The sequence below is a fragment of the Polistes fuscatus genome, unplaced genomic scaffold (assembly GCF_010416935.1).
Source record: "Polistes fuscatus isolate 324 unplaced genomic scaffold, CU_Pfus_HIC Scaffold11, whole genome shotgun sequence".
Taxonomy (NCBI): domain Eukaryota; kingdom Metazoa; phylum Arthropoda; class Insecta; order Hymenoptera; family Vespidae; genus Polistes; species Polistes fuscatus.
Genome location: NW_025113009.1, coordinates 1,080,019 through 1,098,069, shown reverse-complemented (window position 1 = coordinate 1,098,069; position 18,051 = coordinate 1,080,019). Strand labels below are relative to the sequence as shown.

At 30.9% G+C, this 18,051-nt stretch overlaps 3 protein-coding genes across 4 annotated transcripts in view; 1 reads left to right on the top strand and 2 right to left on the bottom strand.

Moving 5' to 3' along the window:
- LOC122526461 (rap guanine nucleotide exchange factor 2-like) overlaps positions 1-6,946 on the bottom strand; it is a 133,225-nt gene extending 126,279 nt beyond the window's left edge. The window contains exons 1-2 of one of the 2 annotated variants that reach the window (XM_043649876.1): positions 6,719-6,946; positions 6,248-6,301 (exon numbers count right to left, since the gene is read on the bottom strand). The gene's annotated coding sequence lies outside the window, so the exon portion shown is untranslated. Of the gene's footprint in view, positions 1-6,247; positions 6,611-6,718 lie in introns of those variants that run through there. The other variant, XM_043649875.1, reaches the window with a different exon arrangement.
- Positions 6,947-7,158: 212 nt separating this feature from the next.
- Positions 7,159-9,635, bottom strand: LOC122526462 (U4/U6.U5 tri-snRNP-associated protein 2). Its single transcript, XM_043649881.1, has 9 exons — positions 9,327-9,635; positions 8,908-9,177; positions 8,659-8,834; positions 8,351-8,576; positions 7,979-8,265; positions 7,772-7,900; positions 7,632-7,693; positions 7,334-7,556; positions 7,159-7,258 (listed from the first exon to the last, which is right to left on the bottom strand). The coding sequence occupies exons 1-9, from the start codon at positions 9,430-9,432 to the stop codon at positions 7,205-7,207; spliced, it is 1,533 nt and encodes a 510-aa protein (XP_043505816.1). The 5' UTR covers positions 9,433-9,635; the 3' UTR covers positions 7,159-7,204.
- Positions 9,636-9,935: 300 nt separating this feature from the next.
- On the top strand, positions 9,936-13,239 carry LOC122526366 (zinc finger protein 2-like). Its single transcript, XM_043649745.1, has 4 exons — positions 9,936-10,529; positions 10,850-11,296; positions 11,402-11,653; positions 11,722-13,239. The coding sequence occupies exons 1-4, from the start codon at positions 10,389-10,391 to the stop codon at positions 13,189-13,191; spliced, it is 2,310 nt and encodes a 769-aa protein (XP_043505680.1). The 5' UTR covers positions 9,936-10,388; the 3' UTR covers positions 13,192-13,239.
- The last annotated feature ends 4,812 nt before the right edge of the window (positions 13,240-18,051 follow it).

Here is an 18,051-nt window from a genome sequence, read left to right as displayed (position 1 = left end):
ATATACTGTGCTAGAAATTAATTTTCAAGAAATTAACTAAAGTATACCAAAAATAAATACCGAACGTTCATATTCTGATTAAAAAATATTAACGTGAAATATAATTGTCTAATATTCTTAATTACTTTCATAGAACGTTGACTCGGTTTTTTAACAACGTGGATCGTATTATAGTCGGTACGAGGAACGAACGAACGAACGAACGAACGAACGAACGAACCTCTCGACAAATTTCAAGGGGATGTTGACCCCCCATAGACATTTCCTTCCCCTCTTTCCTTCCTTCCTTCCTTCCTTCCTTATGAGAGATCGTAAGCACGCACGTTGTCGGAGAATGTATGGTAACTCAAATAGGAGAAATTGAGTGGCAACGGCAAATCGATCTAATCGTCGTTGTTTGCACAAGGTAAGTCAACGGTGTCTCTATTCCGTGAGCTAGTGGGCGCACCATATGCAGAATGCGAAAGCATAAACCATACATGGACGCGTACTCGAGAGAGTACTACGCCATCATCAACAGTAACAGCAACACTACCAACAGCAACACCAACAGCAGTTGATTCGAAAAGCCGACATGGCGACGAAACGCCCTTGCGATTATTTCTTTTTCTCTCTTATTCTGTCGTTCGTTCGTTCGTTCTCTCTTTCAGTTCTGTTGTTTTCGTCTCCGGACCGACGAATCGCGAACGAGAGGAACGCCAGACGGCATTGTCACTCTTTTACTCTTCTCTTACTCTACATCATGTTACCCTTTCTCTTTTACTCTTTCGTAGTAGGTACATTACGTAAATGAGGATAGCCCTTGGCTATTGTATTCGATCCGCGCGACTCACGGCTCAACCCGCTTCTGATCAACGCCCTGAGAAAACGTTTCCTTTTTCTCTCACTCTTCTCTTCTCTTCACTTCTCTTCTCTTCTTTTCTCTTCTCTACTCTACTCTACTCTACTCACTCTTTTTTCTCTTTCCTTCTTTGAAAGTACACGCGGAGGACGACGTTCTTTGCGCTTGACTCGTCGTAAACTGTAGGTTTTGTCCTAAAAGTTCCATTCGAAAATAAAACACAAACGTTAGTTTGTGTACGTAAGGTGTATATTTTGTACGTGTATCCATTTATTACGCGACTTTATACCTTGTAAACTCGGTAATTAAACAAATCGCGCTTTTAATTATTCCATCGCTAAGAAAATTCTTAGAAATGTGCGAGTAATCACCGACGTTCTCTTTATTTTCTCTGACTCGGAGGAAGTGAAAACAAAAAATCTACCAACAACAACCAGATGCGATTCAGACAACGATTCTTGGTTAAACCAAGTTGACTTACGACCAAGTTGAATCTCTGCAAATGTTGCGAGGGTGAGATGTGAGAGAGAGGGAGAAAACTAACTTCACTGAACTCGACGCGGTCGTCGACCAAAAAGACGGGGGACGTCGACGTAAACGTCAATGTTCCTTTCTCGCACGGTCATAACATTTCATTGGAATGATGCGTTCTAGTTTCAGAAACAAGGTACACCGTCATAGTTCGTTCTACTTCGAAGACTCTTTTGGGTCAGCCGCAAGAAAAGATGTTTGCGATGTGGAACGAGAACGAATGAATGTACGTAAGTCTAAAGTATTTTGAGTAAGCACGGTCATAACGAACGAACGAACGAACGTCGCTCGTTCTACGTCTCGTTGGAAAGCCAAAGGATTAATTTAAGTTCCGTTGGAACAAATATGTACATGAAATCTAGAGAGAGAGATTGGTATATGAACAAGAATCTACACTTACGAATAATAACTTGATTTGCGAGTAATAATAACGTGCAAATCATTGTAATCATAAAAGAAAATGATTTATAACGTTATTCTTACACAAATAATAAGAGGAATGAAGAAACGTTAAATCACGAGAGAACGTGTTTTTGCGAAACTCATTCTCATCAAAAAAAGAAAAAAAAAAAGAAAAAGAAAAATAAGCTTAATAATACCGACATAACGTAATATGTCCCTTGCCCCAGAAAAAGTTAACCGTGAATAAAACTAACCTTCTCACGAAGATGCCGCATTTCCAATTTGCATAGGTTCCGATATCATGCTGTAGTGTTGCGAAGAAGAGGTGAAACGGCAGGGAATCAACGACTAATCATTCCAGTCCACTACCGACCGACCGATTTAACCGGATTCGGTAATACGTTACACCACAGGTCGCGTCAGTCGATGCTCATGTTCGTATTATATTCATAGATCTACATAAGTATGTATGTAAATATGTAAGTGTAGAAATACATTAAATAGACTCGAACGAATGCATACATATATAGATTTTACGTTGCGACAGCTGGACACCTGCCTCGTACTCGAGAAGGCGTTTCAACCTACTCTAGCTAGTCTAGTCTCATCCCACCGTGGTGTCTTTTTCTTTCTTTCTTTCTTTCTTTCTCCCTACTTACCTCTCTCTCTCTCTTTCTTACTCCTTTCTTGCCCCTTCGCTACCTTATTCAACTTTACCTTATGTCACGCTATACTACACGCTATACTTCGCGCGAGTGCACGAAAGTAAAGGACAACTTTCTCCCGGCTCGGTAGATTCGTTTTACTCCTACCTCGTCCTACGATCGATCGGCTCGAGAAAGAAAACCATTCGCATCCGCTTATACACTTAAACAACGAAAATACTTTTCGATTTACCATCGAGAGAAAAGCTTAACTTCGGCAATTCATTCTAAAGGGTTACACCTAGTATATCGTAGCATTAGATTATTAGTTTAGATTATAGACAACTACTATTCTATCTTTTATTATTTTAAAAACATTATATCTTATTATTTATTAATAAATAAATACTACCATTATAAATATAAATCTTACATTTTGGGGATAAATCAAATATCCCTTTTCCTTTTTACTCTAATCGAATTTAAAACTCGATCGTTTCGATTTCGTTCGTTCGTTGCGATACAACTCGTCAGTTTAATTGTTCGATTGTTCTGATCTTTATTTACATCAACGTAGTTCGTTCAGCCGACACCATATTGTACATGGTGTTAATGGAACGAGTGGAATATTCATTTGTACTATTGATAAGATAAAAACCGATTGATACGCTTGAACGGAGCTGCCCAGTTTCTGTTAAAACGTACTCACTTCGAGAATATTTCCTCTACATAAGTTATAATGTAGATTCGATAGAGATACCTTCAAGGACATATCCATTTATGCGATTACTTTATAATTATACATTTAGAAATGAATGGCGATAAGCAATCTTTATACCTACACGTAATATATAATATTTTTATGCACGTACATCTAGATAGAGGTGAAAATAAATATAATCGATATAAAAGAACATCAAATTAATGTGTAATACTTTTTCTTAGAATCTGCAAACAAAGAAATGAAACTTCCAATAAAGAAATCTTTTCTAACTAACATTAAGTATGATCATAATGATGAGGACAACGTAAACGACTCGATTCATATCAAAGTCCAATGATCTACATATAAGCCGGTTGTTACGAAAGTAGTTTAATGTAAGCCATTCTAGATACTAAAAAGCGCGTTTTATTAGACGGTATTTAAAAAGAAATATTTTAATTAGATAAAAAAGGATTATGTTTTACAAAAATAAATGTACCTAATATTATCTCTTTTGTTAGTCGCGTTATATAAAAATATAACTTTAAAAAAAAGTATATAAATAATTCAAAACTAAATGTCAAAATGTTGTAGAGAACGAAAAATATACGAGTTCAAATTATTCAATTACGTCGAAGAATTATTACTTTGTTCTCGAAAATAAAACCGTGTCCTGCTTTCTTGTTCATAACTCGTTATAAAAAAGAAAAAAGACAGATAATTGGTAAATAATTCAAACGTCAAAATATCTTAGATCGAGATATGCACGAGTTAGATCATTTTCATAATCACCGGTTCATGTGTCGTACTAGTTATGAATCAAATCAATAATTAATCCGGTCGATCGATCATCAACGAACTCATGTATCCCTCCTGTTCCTTCACCTCATCTTCCTGGTTGGAGAAGTGAGTTCGCGGAAACTGGTTTAACACGATGCTGCGATCTCGCGAGAAGAAGATACTAGGAATCCGAAACTCGTGGCTTCCTCGAGAGAGTCAACGTACCTGGCCCCCTTCGCTCCGGGCCGTAGCCTTTTAACGACGACCGACGACGACGTTCCACCTCGATCTCCTCTTCATCCTCATCCTCATCCTCCTCCCCCTCCCCCTCCTGCTTCAACTTCAACTCCTTCTTCTGCACCTCCAACCCCTTCTCTTCTTTCTTCGTCATCTTCTTACGTCGCAATCGGGCGCTTTTTTCCAAGCCTCGCACACGAAACAGGTATTTTCAGGTACCCAAAGAAAGAGAGAGAGAGAGAGAGAGTCAAACGTATTTGTAAATGGCGGCGAGAATGGAAGCAAGACTATAAAAGTAACGAGATTGTACTATCAACGAGAGTAAAGAACACCAAGAGCGAAAGGAACACGTTTCTACTCTTCTTCCAAACGTATCTTCTTTTGTCGTTGAAAAATGATATCACTTGGAGATTCTTATATATATATAGATACTGTGTGGAGCAAAAGTTCCTAGGTGTTTTGAAAAAATTTAATTACTTTTTCTCTCGACATTTCTTTTGTTTTGAAAAACAATCATAAAAATTGATTGTGTTTATTATTAGTTAAATGAAAATTCTATAATAGGATAGGGGGAATAGGAGAATATAAATGAATGTTAATTTGCCGAAACGTTTGGAGAAAGGTATCGATCTCATTAGGATAACTGTTTAACTTCCCAATGAGAAGTTACAGTGCGATTACTATACTTGTTTGGTATATCTATGAACCCATATTGGGATACGATCGCCAAAGTCGATCTCGATCTTTCACCGTTACGTTTCACATACGGGGATGAAATAACGATTAACAACTACGAAAGAATGCAATACTAGTTGTATAACATGACTCTCGTTCAAAGTTTCCTGTTCGATCTAAAAAAGGACAAGATTTGTCGAAGATTCGTAATTATTTTTATCATTGTCACACTGCAGAAACTCTGTAGAAAAGCTAATATTCCAAGAATAACTAAACGCCTAAAACCAATCCGTGAACGATTTACAAAAAAAGATTATTTTCGTATTGTATGATACATATTTAAGAAGAAAAAAATAAGTACACGATTATCGCGAAAATTATGCTATTAATACGTAAGAATTATTTAAACGATAATAAATGATTGTGTATGTATACAGAGTTTCCCAAAAGTTATTTTACTGAGAACTGAAAAATGTTGTTTGACAGATATTTGAAGTGACGGCATCGTAAGCGCATATTTTTTTTAACACCACTCTAACTGAAAATTTATATCTTGAAATGAAAAACAAAATATTGTAATTTTATGTTTTCTCGGTAAAGTAACTGTTAGGACGCGTCGTATATATTTTAAAAAAACAAATTATTACTCGTTCGCTATATATACTTCATCGAGATAATTATAATAAATTCAGCAAAACAAATGATACAAAAAATTCGAATAAAAATCGTCGTTGATATTGTTAATTTATTCCAACGGTTTATGAATTATTATTAATTGTTTTCATGCGTATATAAATTAAAATGTAGACGCGATAAATCTTTTCTCGCTAATAAATTATCGATCATTAAAGATTATTATTAGCGCAATAAGATTCACGCTATGATTTGGTAAAAACTAATGCGAAATCGAACGTAGATCTTATCGACAAGCTAAATAAAGATGGTCGTTTATAAAAAGGTTGTTGTATGAGAGGCCATACGCACATGAACCGTTACCACCAACCAACCGGACGACGGCCGGCGATTTCCGAACATTTTGTACGTTATTCAATATACAACAACGTTTTATACTCGATTTCTCACGAAATTTTCCCGTTCAAAACAATAAATTAACAATACGCCTCACTATCGATCGTTCTAAATCAATCTCAAAAAAGTCAAATGATCTATAGCAACGATCACTCGATTTTCCAACGTAAACATATTACTTTCAAGTTTTTAAAACCTTCAAATTCTGATCCTCAATTCTCGAGATTTATCTTTAATACTTTATCAACACAATAACGATATTGTTTTCGAAAATAAAAACAAAAACTGTCCCGACAGTTTAGTTTTCTCGAGAGGAAGGACAACGCAAGTTCGTACACCTGCGCACGTCTAATCCTTGAATTTTCAAAGTGTACACGGGATAAGAATCATAATCGGCTTACTCACCGTTCAAACGAACATCCTTCCTCCATCGGCTGATAATATCCACGTGCTGAAACACTGAACACAGTTATATACACTACAAACCGCGTGCACCAACGAGAAGAGAGAGAAAGAAGAAACACACACGCGCACTTCACAACGAATTGAAGCGAGCACCGCGGGAAGAAGCGATCATTCGATTAAAACTCGTCAAACAACGTTATTGTAATTTAAAAAACACTATTAAAAACCCGTATAGAAAGAGGAGGAGGTTACGACGAAAGATATAAAAAAAATTCTCGTACGGAGGTTAAAAAAGCGCGCTTTCGCGAAGAAAAACACTGATCTACGATCGCTTCGTATGGCCGGCTGTGGCTCGACTCGTTTTCCCTTCGGTGTGACGCCTCGATCCTTGCCATGTAACCCCCACTCCCCTCTGATACCTGGTTCCACTCTCTCTCTCTCTCTCACCCTCCTTCCTTCTCTATCTCTTACCCTTCTCCTACTAACTTCTACTTCCAGTTTACGCTTCCGATTCGTTCGGTCATTTTCGGATCTCTTCGGATCGAGCTCGGTATCGCGCCGAGACAAACCGCGCGGCTATCTTCTGATTCGTCGTTTCTAAGAACACTCGTACGGGAATAAATATTTTTGTTTTTTTACGGTCTCAAACAAATTCCTCTCGCAAATATCTTAAATTTTTTAAGTAAGTTGGGAAAGATAAATGATAGATATTTAGAACGAAAAAGTAAATCGTCTCGAAAGTACATACGATTACTTCCGATCGAATCTTCTTACTGGATAATTTTCAAAAATATTTTTTATCATCACGTGATCACGATTTTTATTGGTTTATAATACCCACTAATCGAGATGTGGCGCTTATTTTAAATTCCACAAAGTGAAATTTGGGTATCAAAAATAGGATAGAAACATAAAGAAAATGTAAATATTTATTTGACTTTCTATTATATAGTTTACTTATTTTTTGCTATCACCATTTTCAACATTAGCATCTTTTCTTAATTCATATATCTAAAAAAAATTAAAATACAATTAATGTTTTCTATTAATAAGAAAAATAAGTTAATAATTTTAGATCATACGTACTTGTATGTAAGCTTCAGTCAACGTTATCATTTGTGGTAATATTTGGGTTACATGTAAATCTTGTAACTCATACCATTGTCCAGTAGCTCTATGTAAAATATGAACCCTATATGTTCCTTGTCCTGGTTCACCATCGTGTACTATATTGGCTACAAGATCGTATGTTGTATAAGGATGTCTAATCTTAACTTCTGGAGTTAAAATGTCACCGAAATCAACATTTCTATAAAAAATATTTATAGTTTAAAATACTACTATAAAAATATATAAATTTTCTTACAAAATGGAATCAACTTACTTAACTGGAAAATTGACTATAGTTGGATTCTTTTCAACGAAGAAAGTATTTCTAGTAAACCTCTGTAAATAACGCATATAATTCATTACATCTTTTATATTTTTTTTTTAAATAATTGTCATTATTTAATATATACTAACTTTTATATACAGAATTAAATATGGTGGAAGTTCTGTAATTTCAAATCTTTTCATAAAGTTTTCTTTATAAGTTTTATATTCTTTCTCAGCCACAGCGTTAAATTTATTTAACAGCGTATACAAATTTACCTAAATGAGAGATAAAATGAACAGATTAAATGCACTTGATAAATATGTAAATGTAAATAATTAGATTTTAATACGTACTTGTGGAATTATATTTTCAGTATATTGATCTTTGAAAAGAGGCGGTGGTGGTAAATCGCAGGTTAAGTAAAGAAATGGACTTTGTGTAACGGTTTCTCCGTATTCAACTGTGTGTAATAATTCACTTCTTTGGCTTTCTTCTAATTCAAGCGGAGGTATTTTTCTGGTATATATTCTCATATGTCCCAAAAACGTTTTGTAAACGATACTAGAATCGCGTTTTTTTGTACCATTTAACGCCAAGTGCAAAGCATTCAAAAACCAAGATAAAAAGTCCACCGGATCGCCTAAATATTTTATTTATATTAAAAAATTATATATTCATACATTGTTTGAAGAGATTTTGTACTCGTTATTTAGTTCTTTACTTACCTTGTTCAGTGAATTGAAATCTTTTTTTACTCCATAGTACCACAGCCTGTAACATTTCATGAGGACTCACGTGTGCCTTAAAATTGCGCGGATTCCATAGTTTCCTCATCAATTCACCAAATCTTTGAACTAAAAGATATGAAGAATCTCCAGGTGGCCTTTTCACATAAGCATAATTAGTCTCTCTCAAAAAGAAATCCCTCAGTGGAGTAACATGAGATAGTGCCTAAAAAATAAATGTTAAATAACTTTTGTTCCTATTGTAATTATAAATCATAAATATAAAACAACTTTTTAAAATTACTTACTTGTAAAATAACATTGCAGTAATCATTCGCTTTGATATTATTCATGCCAACTATACCTGGCGAATACATTGATCCGTCTATGGCTCTGGACAACTTGTCATTTTTATCTAACAAAGCGATCTGTGCTTTATCAAATGTTGGATTTAAAACATACTTGATGTCATCTAAAGATGAATCTAAAAAAGTAATAGCGTACTCTTAATAGAAGTTAATAGATCCAAACAAATGTCATAACGCATTAATACTAACCTACTATTTCATAGTTATCAGGTAAACAATAAAATTTCAATGTATGCAAATTTAAAAATACATGATGACTTTCTGCCACACTATGAGTATATGCATGCGTATTGGTTCCTCTGCCTTGAAAATATTTTCCACATACCAAGCAGGCATACACGTTAATTCTTGACAATGAAACCGAACATAATTTTTCAAAATCAAAATCTAAAAATTGACGATTAATCGTATCTAGATAAGGACACAAACGTGGTGCTTCAATTCTAGTCACTTTAACATCTGAAATAAAAATAATATGATTTATAGTAAATAATATAATTTCTTAACCTCACCAAACATAAACAAACAGCTTTGCCATTGGCATCTCCCACATCTCGTACTTAATAATTTTTAGTAAAATAAATGAATTAAAAGTATATTAAACTCACTTTCATTATTAAATCGTGTATCATTACTATCAAATTTACGTTTATTTCGATTGATTTGTTGGCTAGACGCCATTTTTACTGTCTGTTGAGCAATGTGATAAACCATTAACCTCCAATACAAGTCAAACTAAAACGTATCTTATTTCTTATAAATGCATTAACATTTATTTAAAATCAATGTAGATAATTGAAAATAATAATTATAAATGTAATACTAATAAAATAAGAGTAACTTATTTAATTGACATAATTTCAACAGTTTTCTCTGAACGAGGTAACGTCTTGTAAAATCATATTCATAAGATTCTTAATTTAACAAAAAATGTTCTCAATTAAATAAATATGTGTTATATAAAAATTGAAATAAATAAATATAAATATACATATAAATAAACAATAATGGAGTAATATAAATGAACAATTAACAAACTAAATATATTCTTATCAACTGAGCAAGAAAATTCCAACGAAAGATAAAAAATAAAAATAAAGTTTAATGTAAAGTTTGAATTAAGATTACGAAACAAAACGAAAGAGATAAAAAATAGAATAAAACAAATCTGAAAAGTTAAAGATAAAGTATCATACACATATACATTTTTCAAATGTATGTGGTGTAGCAAAGTTAAAAGTGGTGCCATCTGGAGGAGATGATTAATTCTTTTCAAGTGAAGAAAAACGAATAGGGGAGCTAATCCCCCGCTCTCTCGTACGTCTCCTAGCCGATTACGAGAGAGTATCCGAATGTAGTGGAGATCTGAGTACCGTTTGACAAACGTATCTTAAAGGATAAAATGCTTCCTCGTAAAAAAAGTTTTTAATGAACATTTTATTCGTTAAAATGATTTGGAAAAGAGAGGAAATCGTTCGATCGTGATGCGCGTTGTCGCGGTCTCGCCGAATCTTCGGAAGAAATTGTCTCGTATCGAGAGCTTTTCCAAGGAGATATTACTTTGATCTAAAGTTTCAATATTTCAATCTGTTAATCTTCTTCTTACTTCTCGAATGAATTTATTTTTCTCGATAAACAGACAAATTTTTTAAAAATATTCTTCATCGATAATGGCTATCGTCGAAGAATTCGATTATCTTTGTCGTTTGTGCGCGACCAAGACTGGAATTCTCATGGGATTACCAATCTTCGAGGCTGGCGATCAGATGCGTAACATCCATAAGAAAATCGCAGCGTGCCTTCCCGTCCAAGTAAGAACGTCTTTCAATATAATTTCTAAATTAATTTACCTCTTCCTTCCTTATATTCTTCTATTTTAATTATAGAGGGATCTACAATTATACATGATATACAATTATACATGATTGATACCCTATGAGATTACATTCAGTATTTTAGCTTTATTATTTTTTTTCAACATCTTTTCTATTCTCCTTTCAAATTCAATCTATAATGATATATCATAATATATTTATTATTTAATTAAAAAAGAGAAATAATTTTATATATTTTTTATTAGACTCATCAAAGAGTAATTATTTTATATTTATCTTTTGGATTTTTCTTACAGGTTTCAATGACCGATCAGCTTCCTAAAGTAGTATGCGAAGAATGCGCATATAAATTAGATCAATTGTTTGATTTCCGTGAAAAATGTTTACATACCGAAGGTATGTTTATGGAAATGTTAAAAGAAATTAGCAAGGATGAAACAGTGCGTATATCGGAGCATAGTTTAGAAGAGGTAGCTGAAATGAATATGAATAGAATTCAAAGGAATATAGATAGAATACAGAGTGATATTGAAGAAGTTCAAAATCATGGTACCATAGTTTCTCATGAATCAGGGGTAACGGCTATACATACTATGCAAGTTATGGATGAAATGGATTTAGCTGGCGACGAACAAGTTGTTACGCAAGAAGACATTGGTCAACAAGATCATGATATGGAGGTTACAGACATTGACTGTTTAGATGGTGAAACGGTTAGAATGGTCGATGAACATATAAGAGAAGTAATTTTTATCTTATCATCGTTAAGAAAACATTAATAAAAGAAACAATATTTTATGCATATTTACTATTCTCTAGTCTTCTACAATATTTCTGATCATTTTCAGGTTTCAAATCATCAAATAGCTATGCATTTGGAAGGTGATATGACTGTAGTAGGAAATTTAACTGTCGATGGACATTTGAGTCAACTTGGAATAAATTATGTAACTTCCATAAATCCAGAAACTGAAACTAGAGGACAATTAGTGCATTATTGTGAAAATGTTAAGTATGAATCAGTGCCTATAAAGCAAGAATATCAAAGGTTACAAGAGAGATTAAATTCTGAAGATCCTACACATGTATTAGAAAACAATGTAAGGCATATGATTTTTTTTTAAATAAATTAACACGAAATAGAAATAAATATCTTATTTCTTTACAGGTACCCACCGATGGGTTTCATTCCTCTCAACCAGAAACAGAAAGTGAGATAGAGGAAACAAATGTTAGTGAAAATGAAGTTTGTAGAAGTATGGATGTAAATCATTCAAATGTGTTGCCCTCCACCAGTCAATCTAATGCGGAAAATACGGAAGTTATTGTTGAGTATACTAAAGAAACTAAACATACTTTATTAGAATCTATATTAAATAATCCAACTATCGATGAGACTAATACTCATTGGTATGTGTGTCCTTTCTGTAATGAAGCTGCAATGGAAATGAATAATTTTGCAGCACATTTTGAACAACATTTTTGTTCATGCTCTTGTGATTTGTATTTTACAAGTGTAGAAGTATTAAATATTCACAAAGAACAGTGTAACTCGTATAAAACAAAGGAAGAAAATAAGGAAATAAAAGTAATAGAATCAGAATTAGTTCCATCGCAAAGCAATGATAATGCAAATATCCAAAAGAAACCATCCACTGTAAGACAAAAATGGACACCCAAAATTTGTACTCAATGTGGTAAGCAGTACAGAACCAATTATAAATTACAAGAGCATATGCGCAAACATACAGGAGAAAAGCCTTTTCAATGTCTGACTTGTGAAAAAGCATTTCGTAGCAAGATAGGTCTTGCACAACATACAGCAACACATACCGGTCAGTTCGATTACACTTGTTCTACTTGTGGTAAAGGATTCCAGTGTAAAAGTTATCTGATCGTCCATCAGAGAGTTCATTCGGACTTAAAACCTTATCCTTGCAGTACTTGTGGACAAAATTTTAAAACTAAACAATCCTTATTAGATCATCAAAATAGGCATCTTGGTGTAAAGCCTTACATGTGTGAAGTTTGTGGTAGAGGTTTTATAACTAAAGGTCTTTGTAAGAGTCATCAGAAAATACATTCAGGTATGGATAATCGACAGTACCCATGCATAGTGTGTAATAAAATGTTTGTTAGCAAAAGTTATCTTAATACACATTTACGTATACATACTGGTGAGAAACCCTATCTGTGTGAAGTATGTGGGAAAGGATTTTTAACGCGTGTTGATCTTAAAATTCATTCCACCATGCATACCGGTGAGAAAAGCTTTAAGTGTGAAATGTGTGCTAAAGTCTTCGCTAGAAGAGCAGCTTTACGATGTCATAGAAGATCGCATACAGGAGAAAGACCATATAGATGTGACGTTTGCGATAAAACATTTACTCAATTTAGTCCAATGGCTATTCATAAACGTTTACACACTGGTGAAAGACCATATGAATGTGATATGTGCGGCAAAGCATTCGTATCACGATCGACTATGATGTGTCACAGAAAAAAACACCATATTCCTGTGACACCTACTCAAAAAGATGTTTTAGTTTCTAACGAGGATGCAGAAGTGAAACACATTATATCAACAGAAATAGTGCTTAGGGAATCACATGACGGAATCCATATTACTGCTGATTGAACATAAACTGGAAAACAAATTTGAAATATTAATTTAAATTAACAAAAATAGGAAAAGGTAGGAAGGAAATAACTGATTTCATTTGTACTTATATAAGATATAAGATATTTGACCTGCATTTACTGTTTACTCCGTTGTAGGCTCCATGCTCTATGTTTTAGGACATGTAATATATATATATTGTAAAAGTTTAATGCAAGAAAGATATTTTTTCAAGAATATTGTTTTATAAACATTTATATGCTTACCTATATACATAAATTCTCAGAATGCAGGTTTAATAATATCTTTCTATTTATAAATATATATATATATATATAATATATATATATTGCAGAATTGAATTAAATTAAAAATCTTATAAATATTTGATGTCTATGAAGTTAACTAGCTTCCATTTGTGGTCAGATTTAAAAAGAAAACATAAGAGAGTTTTTTAAGTACACGATCGCAGTAATATTTCAACGTATCTATAATAAATCCTATCCTTTTCCACATACAAAACACATACTTTCTGAAAGTGCTTTAAAAAATCTAGATGATTGTTACAGTTTTGATATATTTTACACCTTTCTATAAGATAGAATAACATAAATGAATCAAACAATGCTTACATGAATTATATATTATTTTTTTCTATAAAATGAAAAAGAAATTATTTGTCAAATATAGAAAATTCTATTAAAGAAATTGCATACGACATATATAATAATTTATTATGAATGTGTAGAATAATTTATGGGATCTGTCATTTTACATTTATATATGTTTGAAATTTATTGAATGAGAAGCATATATGAAATAAGAATATATTTATTCTAAAGTTGATCATGATATATTGTACAAAGTAAATTATGTTTATTATTTTAATATGCTTGAAAAATAAATCTTCAGTTTTATATCTTATATAAAGGATCTATTTTTTTTTTTTTTTTTTTTTTTTTAATTTTGTTATTGTTATCGCAAAGCCAGTTATCTTATTTTACAAAATAAAATAATATTCTTGTAATCGCAAAAATGAAGGATAAAATCATAGTATTCTAGCTGAAAGACGAAGAAATTATTTTTTTTTCTGATGTTTAAAAGAAACTCTCAAAAGGTAATCGTGTTTTGTGTGCAAAAGAAATTTTTACTCAAAAATAAATTCATTTCAAGAACATTTAAAATCATGCCTTTCGATTTTATAGATATATTATTTATGCTTTTTTTGTTTTATCTATTATCATTTCTCATTCCTATTGCAATGGCTTTCAGCACTATACAAAGTAGCAATTGTGATATATACTTAATAAAATAACTAATTATATTTGTAAAATTATTATGATTGTATTATCATGATTAAAGAAAGCCCTTGTCTGCAAATATATGAACTTCACACTTTCTTCTGAGTATTTTCTTTAAAATATATTCAACCCAGGTATATTTGACGAAGTTACATCATTTCCATGATATTGTTTTCTAAATATATATTTTATTCTACGACAATTTATATGTATTTTTTTAAACAAAGATAAAAGAAAGCTTAATGAATGCAATTTTTCTATTTAAAAAAATGGTTTTATTTTGTGATAATAATTAATAATAATTACATAGTAGCACAAATAGCTACATGGATTTTGGATTTCACACGCAGCTATGATCTAAATTAATGTTGCAAATATTGTTATAGAACACATATATATATTGGTACAATTAAATTCAAAAGTGAATTTGAATTATTTTATTATTATTGTAATGTTTACATAATCATCATATATGCATATGCATATATATGATAAAAGATTTAATAATTGCTTGCTGCCTGTGTCATCCACATCATCTACAATTGACACAATGAATATTTATTTATTCTATTATTTCACATTAACTATCTATGCAAGGCATCAATAACAATGCGTGTAATTATCACACCTCATTTTATTTTTATTATATATATAATATTTATATATGGGACCCCTGTAGTACTACTCACGATAGATGATTAATTTCCATTGACTTGAATAATTTATTGTTGTAAATTATGAAGCATATACATAATACTTTATCATGTCTATAATGATACAGCTTCATAATTACAAAATACATATAAAATTGTAAATAGGGCGGATATAAAGAAAAGAAAAAGCTTTATAGAAAATTGTAACAATGTAAAGTACAAAATATGTAGATTTTGGATAAATTTCCGAAAATTTCATTTCATTCACATATAGAATGTATCTACTATTTGATTAAATAGAGATCTTGTACTTTGCAATAATTTTTGGTTTTTATATGATATTGATTTAAAAAGCGTGCGCACAGGGGTTCTTTCTATAATCAGTTATTACATTACTATATTTTATCGATAACGTTATATATGTATATGTTATAAAGCACCAATTCTAACGTGTATTTAATATTTATATATAGGGTGTCACTTAGTTAATGTAGTGTAATTAACTATAAAATAGATTATTTTCAAAGATTTCTTTTATTCGATTATTTTAAAAATTATTTAAATTTAACATTTGTGCTTCTGAATATTTTATATTAATGTACCAAAGAAGTTATTTTATAAATCTAGTTATTATTTTTATTTTATATTTCTTATCTTTTAAAATAAAAGAAATATAATTTTATGCAAAGACAAAATTTAAGCACAGCCCCGAGATTAATCACAGAGAAATACGGAAACATATCTATCAACACCCTATATATTCGTCTGTTTATTATAAAACTTTAATAGATAATTAACTTATACGAGATATATTTTAGTAGAAATAATTTAAATAATTTACGACATAAATCATCGATACGAAATACTTAATAGAATTGAAAATCGTAAATATTAATTATTCGATGCACGCTAAATGTTTACTTGTAACTATATATACTTCTAATACGTTACACATACGTATATTGCGCGTATAATAATACATTTGAAATCTCTTCTATTGTGAATATATTGATCCCAAAAACTGACTCTTAAATGCTAAGCTTATATAGAAACTTAGCATAGTGTGTCACAGCATTTTTTTTCTATTCAAAGTAGACATTCTTATAATGTGTTAACTAATTTCAACAATCCACATAAGCTATAACGTTGCATATAAACTTTGATTTTGATAATAGTTTAATGAGTAATTTAAAAATAAGAAAATTAAAAGAAAAGGGACAATTAAATATGTATATTCATATATATATATATATATATATATATATATATATACTTCGTAGTTCGCTATTCCTGATTCTATGATGCAAACACACATTATTTTAGTAATAAACAGAGACAATTTAATATTCAATATTTTTTATTACGAAATTAGAGAACTTTTTAATAATGCTTGTATATTTGCCTTTGCTACTAATTAACAAAATTCTTATTATCGTTTATTTTCTATTTTTACGCTATATAACAAACACTAGTTTTATTATTTTGTGCTAGCAGAAATATAAAAAAAAAGTGTAAAAACGATATACGTACGCGTGTCAAATTATAATAATATTGACGAGTTAAAAATATATCAAGCTACATATATGTATTTTTTCATCTATAAAAATTGTATTTCTCAACTTAGGAAGCTGGAGAATGTATCACAGCTGAAATTAGGAAATTTGATGGTATACTCATCAATGATAGACAAAAAGCAAAATCGATATTGTCAATAATTTCTTTATTTATACATATCTCTGTTTAGGAATTACGAAATTGTGAATTTGTTTGGTATTTGGTTGTATTTTTTTTTCTTTTCTTTCTTTTTTTTCCTTTCAACATATATTATGCATTATTAAAAGCAGTAACAGCATTACTTGATTTGTATAAATTTTTTGTGATAGGAATCCGGATAAATTTATTTTTAAATAATAGGCAAAAATATAAGCTCAATTGTTGTGCAAAAAGTAGTGTGTATAAGGATAACAATGTAAAGCAAATGCTTTTGTTTTTAAATAGCTCATTAATTACTTTTTTTTTTACTTCTACAGAATGGAACTCTATAGAATATTATTATAGTATTTATTTACAAACTATATAATGTAAAGTTTTGTTATGTTGTTACGTGAGAAAAGGAAGAAAGTGCATAGCAAAATAGTGTCAGGTCATATTTATCTCACTATTTAAGTAGTGGGTGATATATTGATGCAACTTTCAAGCAAAATATTCATTCAGCAATATTTTGCAATTCTGTACCACTTGACAGCAATTTTTTTTCTTGCGTATTAAAGATTCTGAAATTCAGTTATCACTTGTACACTGCCATCAATTTCTATTATTTCACACTATATCATTCTAATAGTGTAACGTTCACCGATGTACAGCAAATTACACTACAATGAAATTGCAGCGAATTTATAACGTTATTCACAATGGTAATAATGACATAAACCAGTTAGTCCATCAGTCTTTCTCTCATTTCGATTATCTGTCATGGATCATTTCTTTATACTCGTAAAATATACATTCGCATTTGTATTTTTGTGTCTGTGGTGGTAAATATTTTTTTTCAAAACAAAGAAATACAATTTTTATATATAATATATCTGTTATTAATTGCTCTATGATCTACATTACACATAAGATAATTAACTGATATGATATAACAAGATTAAAATATTTGGACCTCTCTTTCTGACATTCAATATTATTAGATTTATATTGAAATATTTCTTTAGAATAATTATTTTCTCGACAAGAATTATCATATACAATAAATACTTTAATAACGTTTGTAAGTGAACTTTTTTTATTATTGCATTGGTGGATTATTAACTATTATAATATTAATTAATGCTATCTTAATAATCATCGTTAAATAATTAACTTTTGTGACTCGTAACTATTAATTTATTATGGACTCAATATTAAATTTGGAATCATTT

What these genes read in the sequence shown, in the direction of transcription:
- LOC122526366 (XM_043649745.1), top strand. Translation starts at nt 10,389, where the DNA reads ATGGCTATCGTCGAAGAATTCGATTATCTTTGTCGTTTGTGCGCGACC. An exon ending in CAGCGTGCCTTCCCGTCCAA is followed by an intron (nt 10,530 to 10,849) that starts GTAAGAACGTCT and finishes TTTTTCTTACAG; the next exon opens with GTTTCAATGACCGATCAGCT. An exon ending in TCGATGAACATATAAGAGAA is followed by an intron (nt 11,297 to 11,401) that starts GTAATTTTTATC and finishes GATCATTTTCAG; the next exon opens with GTTTCAAATCATCAAATAGC.
- LOC122526462 (XM_043649881.1), bottom strand. Translation starts at nt 9,432, where the DNA reads ATGGTTTATCACATTGCTCAACAGACAGTAAAAATGGCGTCTAGCCAA. An exon ending in TGATAACTATGAAATAGTAG is followed by an intron (nt 8,835 to 8,907) that starts GTTAGTATTAAT and finishes TTACTTTTTTAG; the next exon opens with ATTCATCTTTAGATGACATC. An exon ending in TGACTGAAGCTTACATACAA is followed by an intron (nt 7,259 to 7,333) that starts GTACGTATGATC and finishes AATTTTTTTTAG; the next exon opens with ATATATGAATTAAGAAAAGA.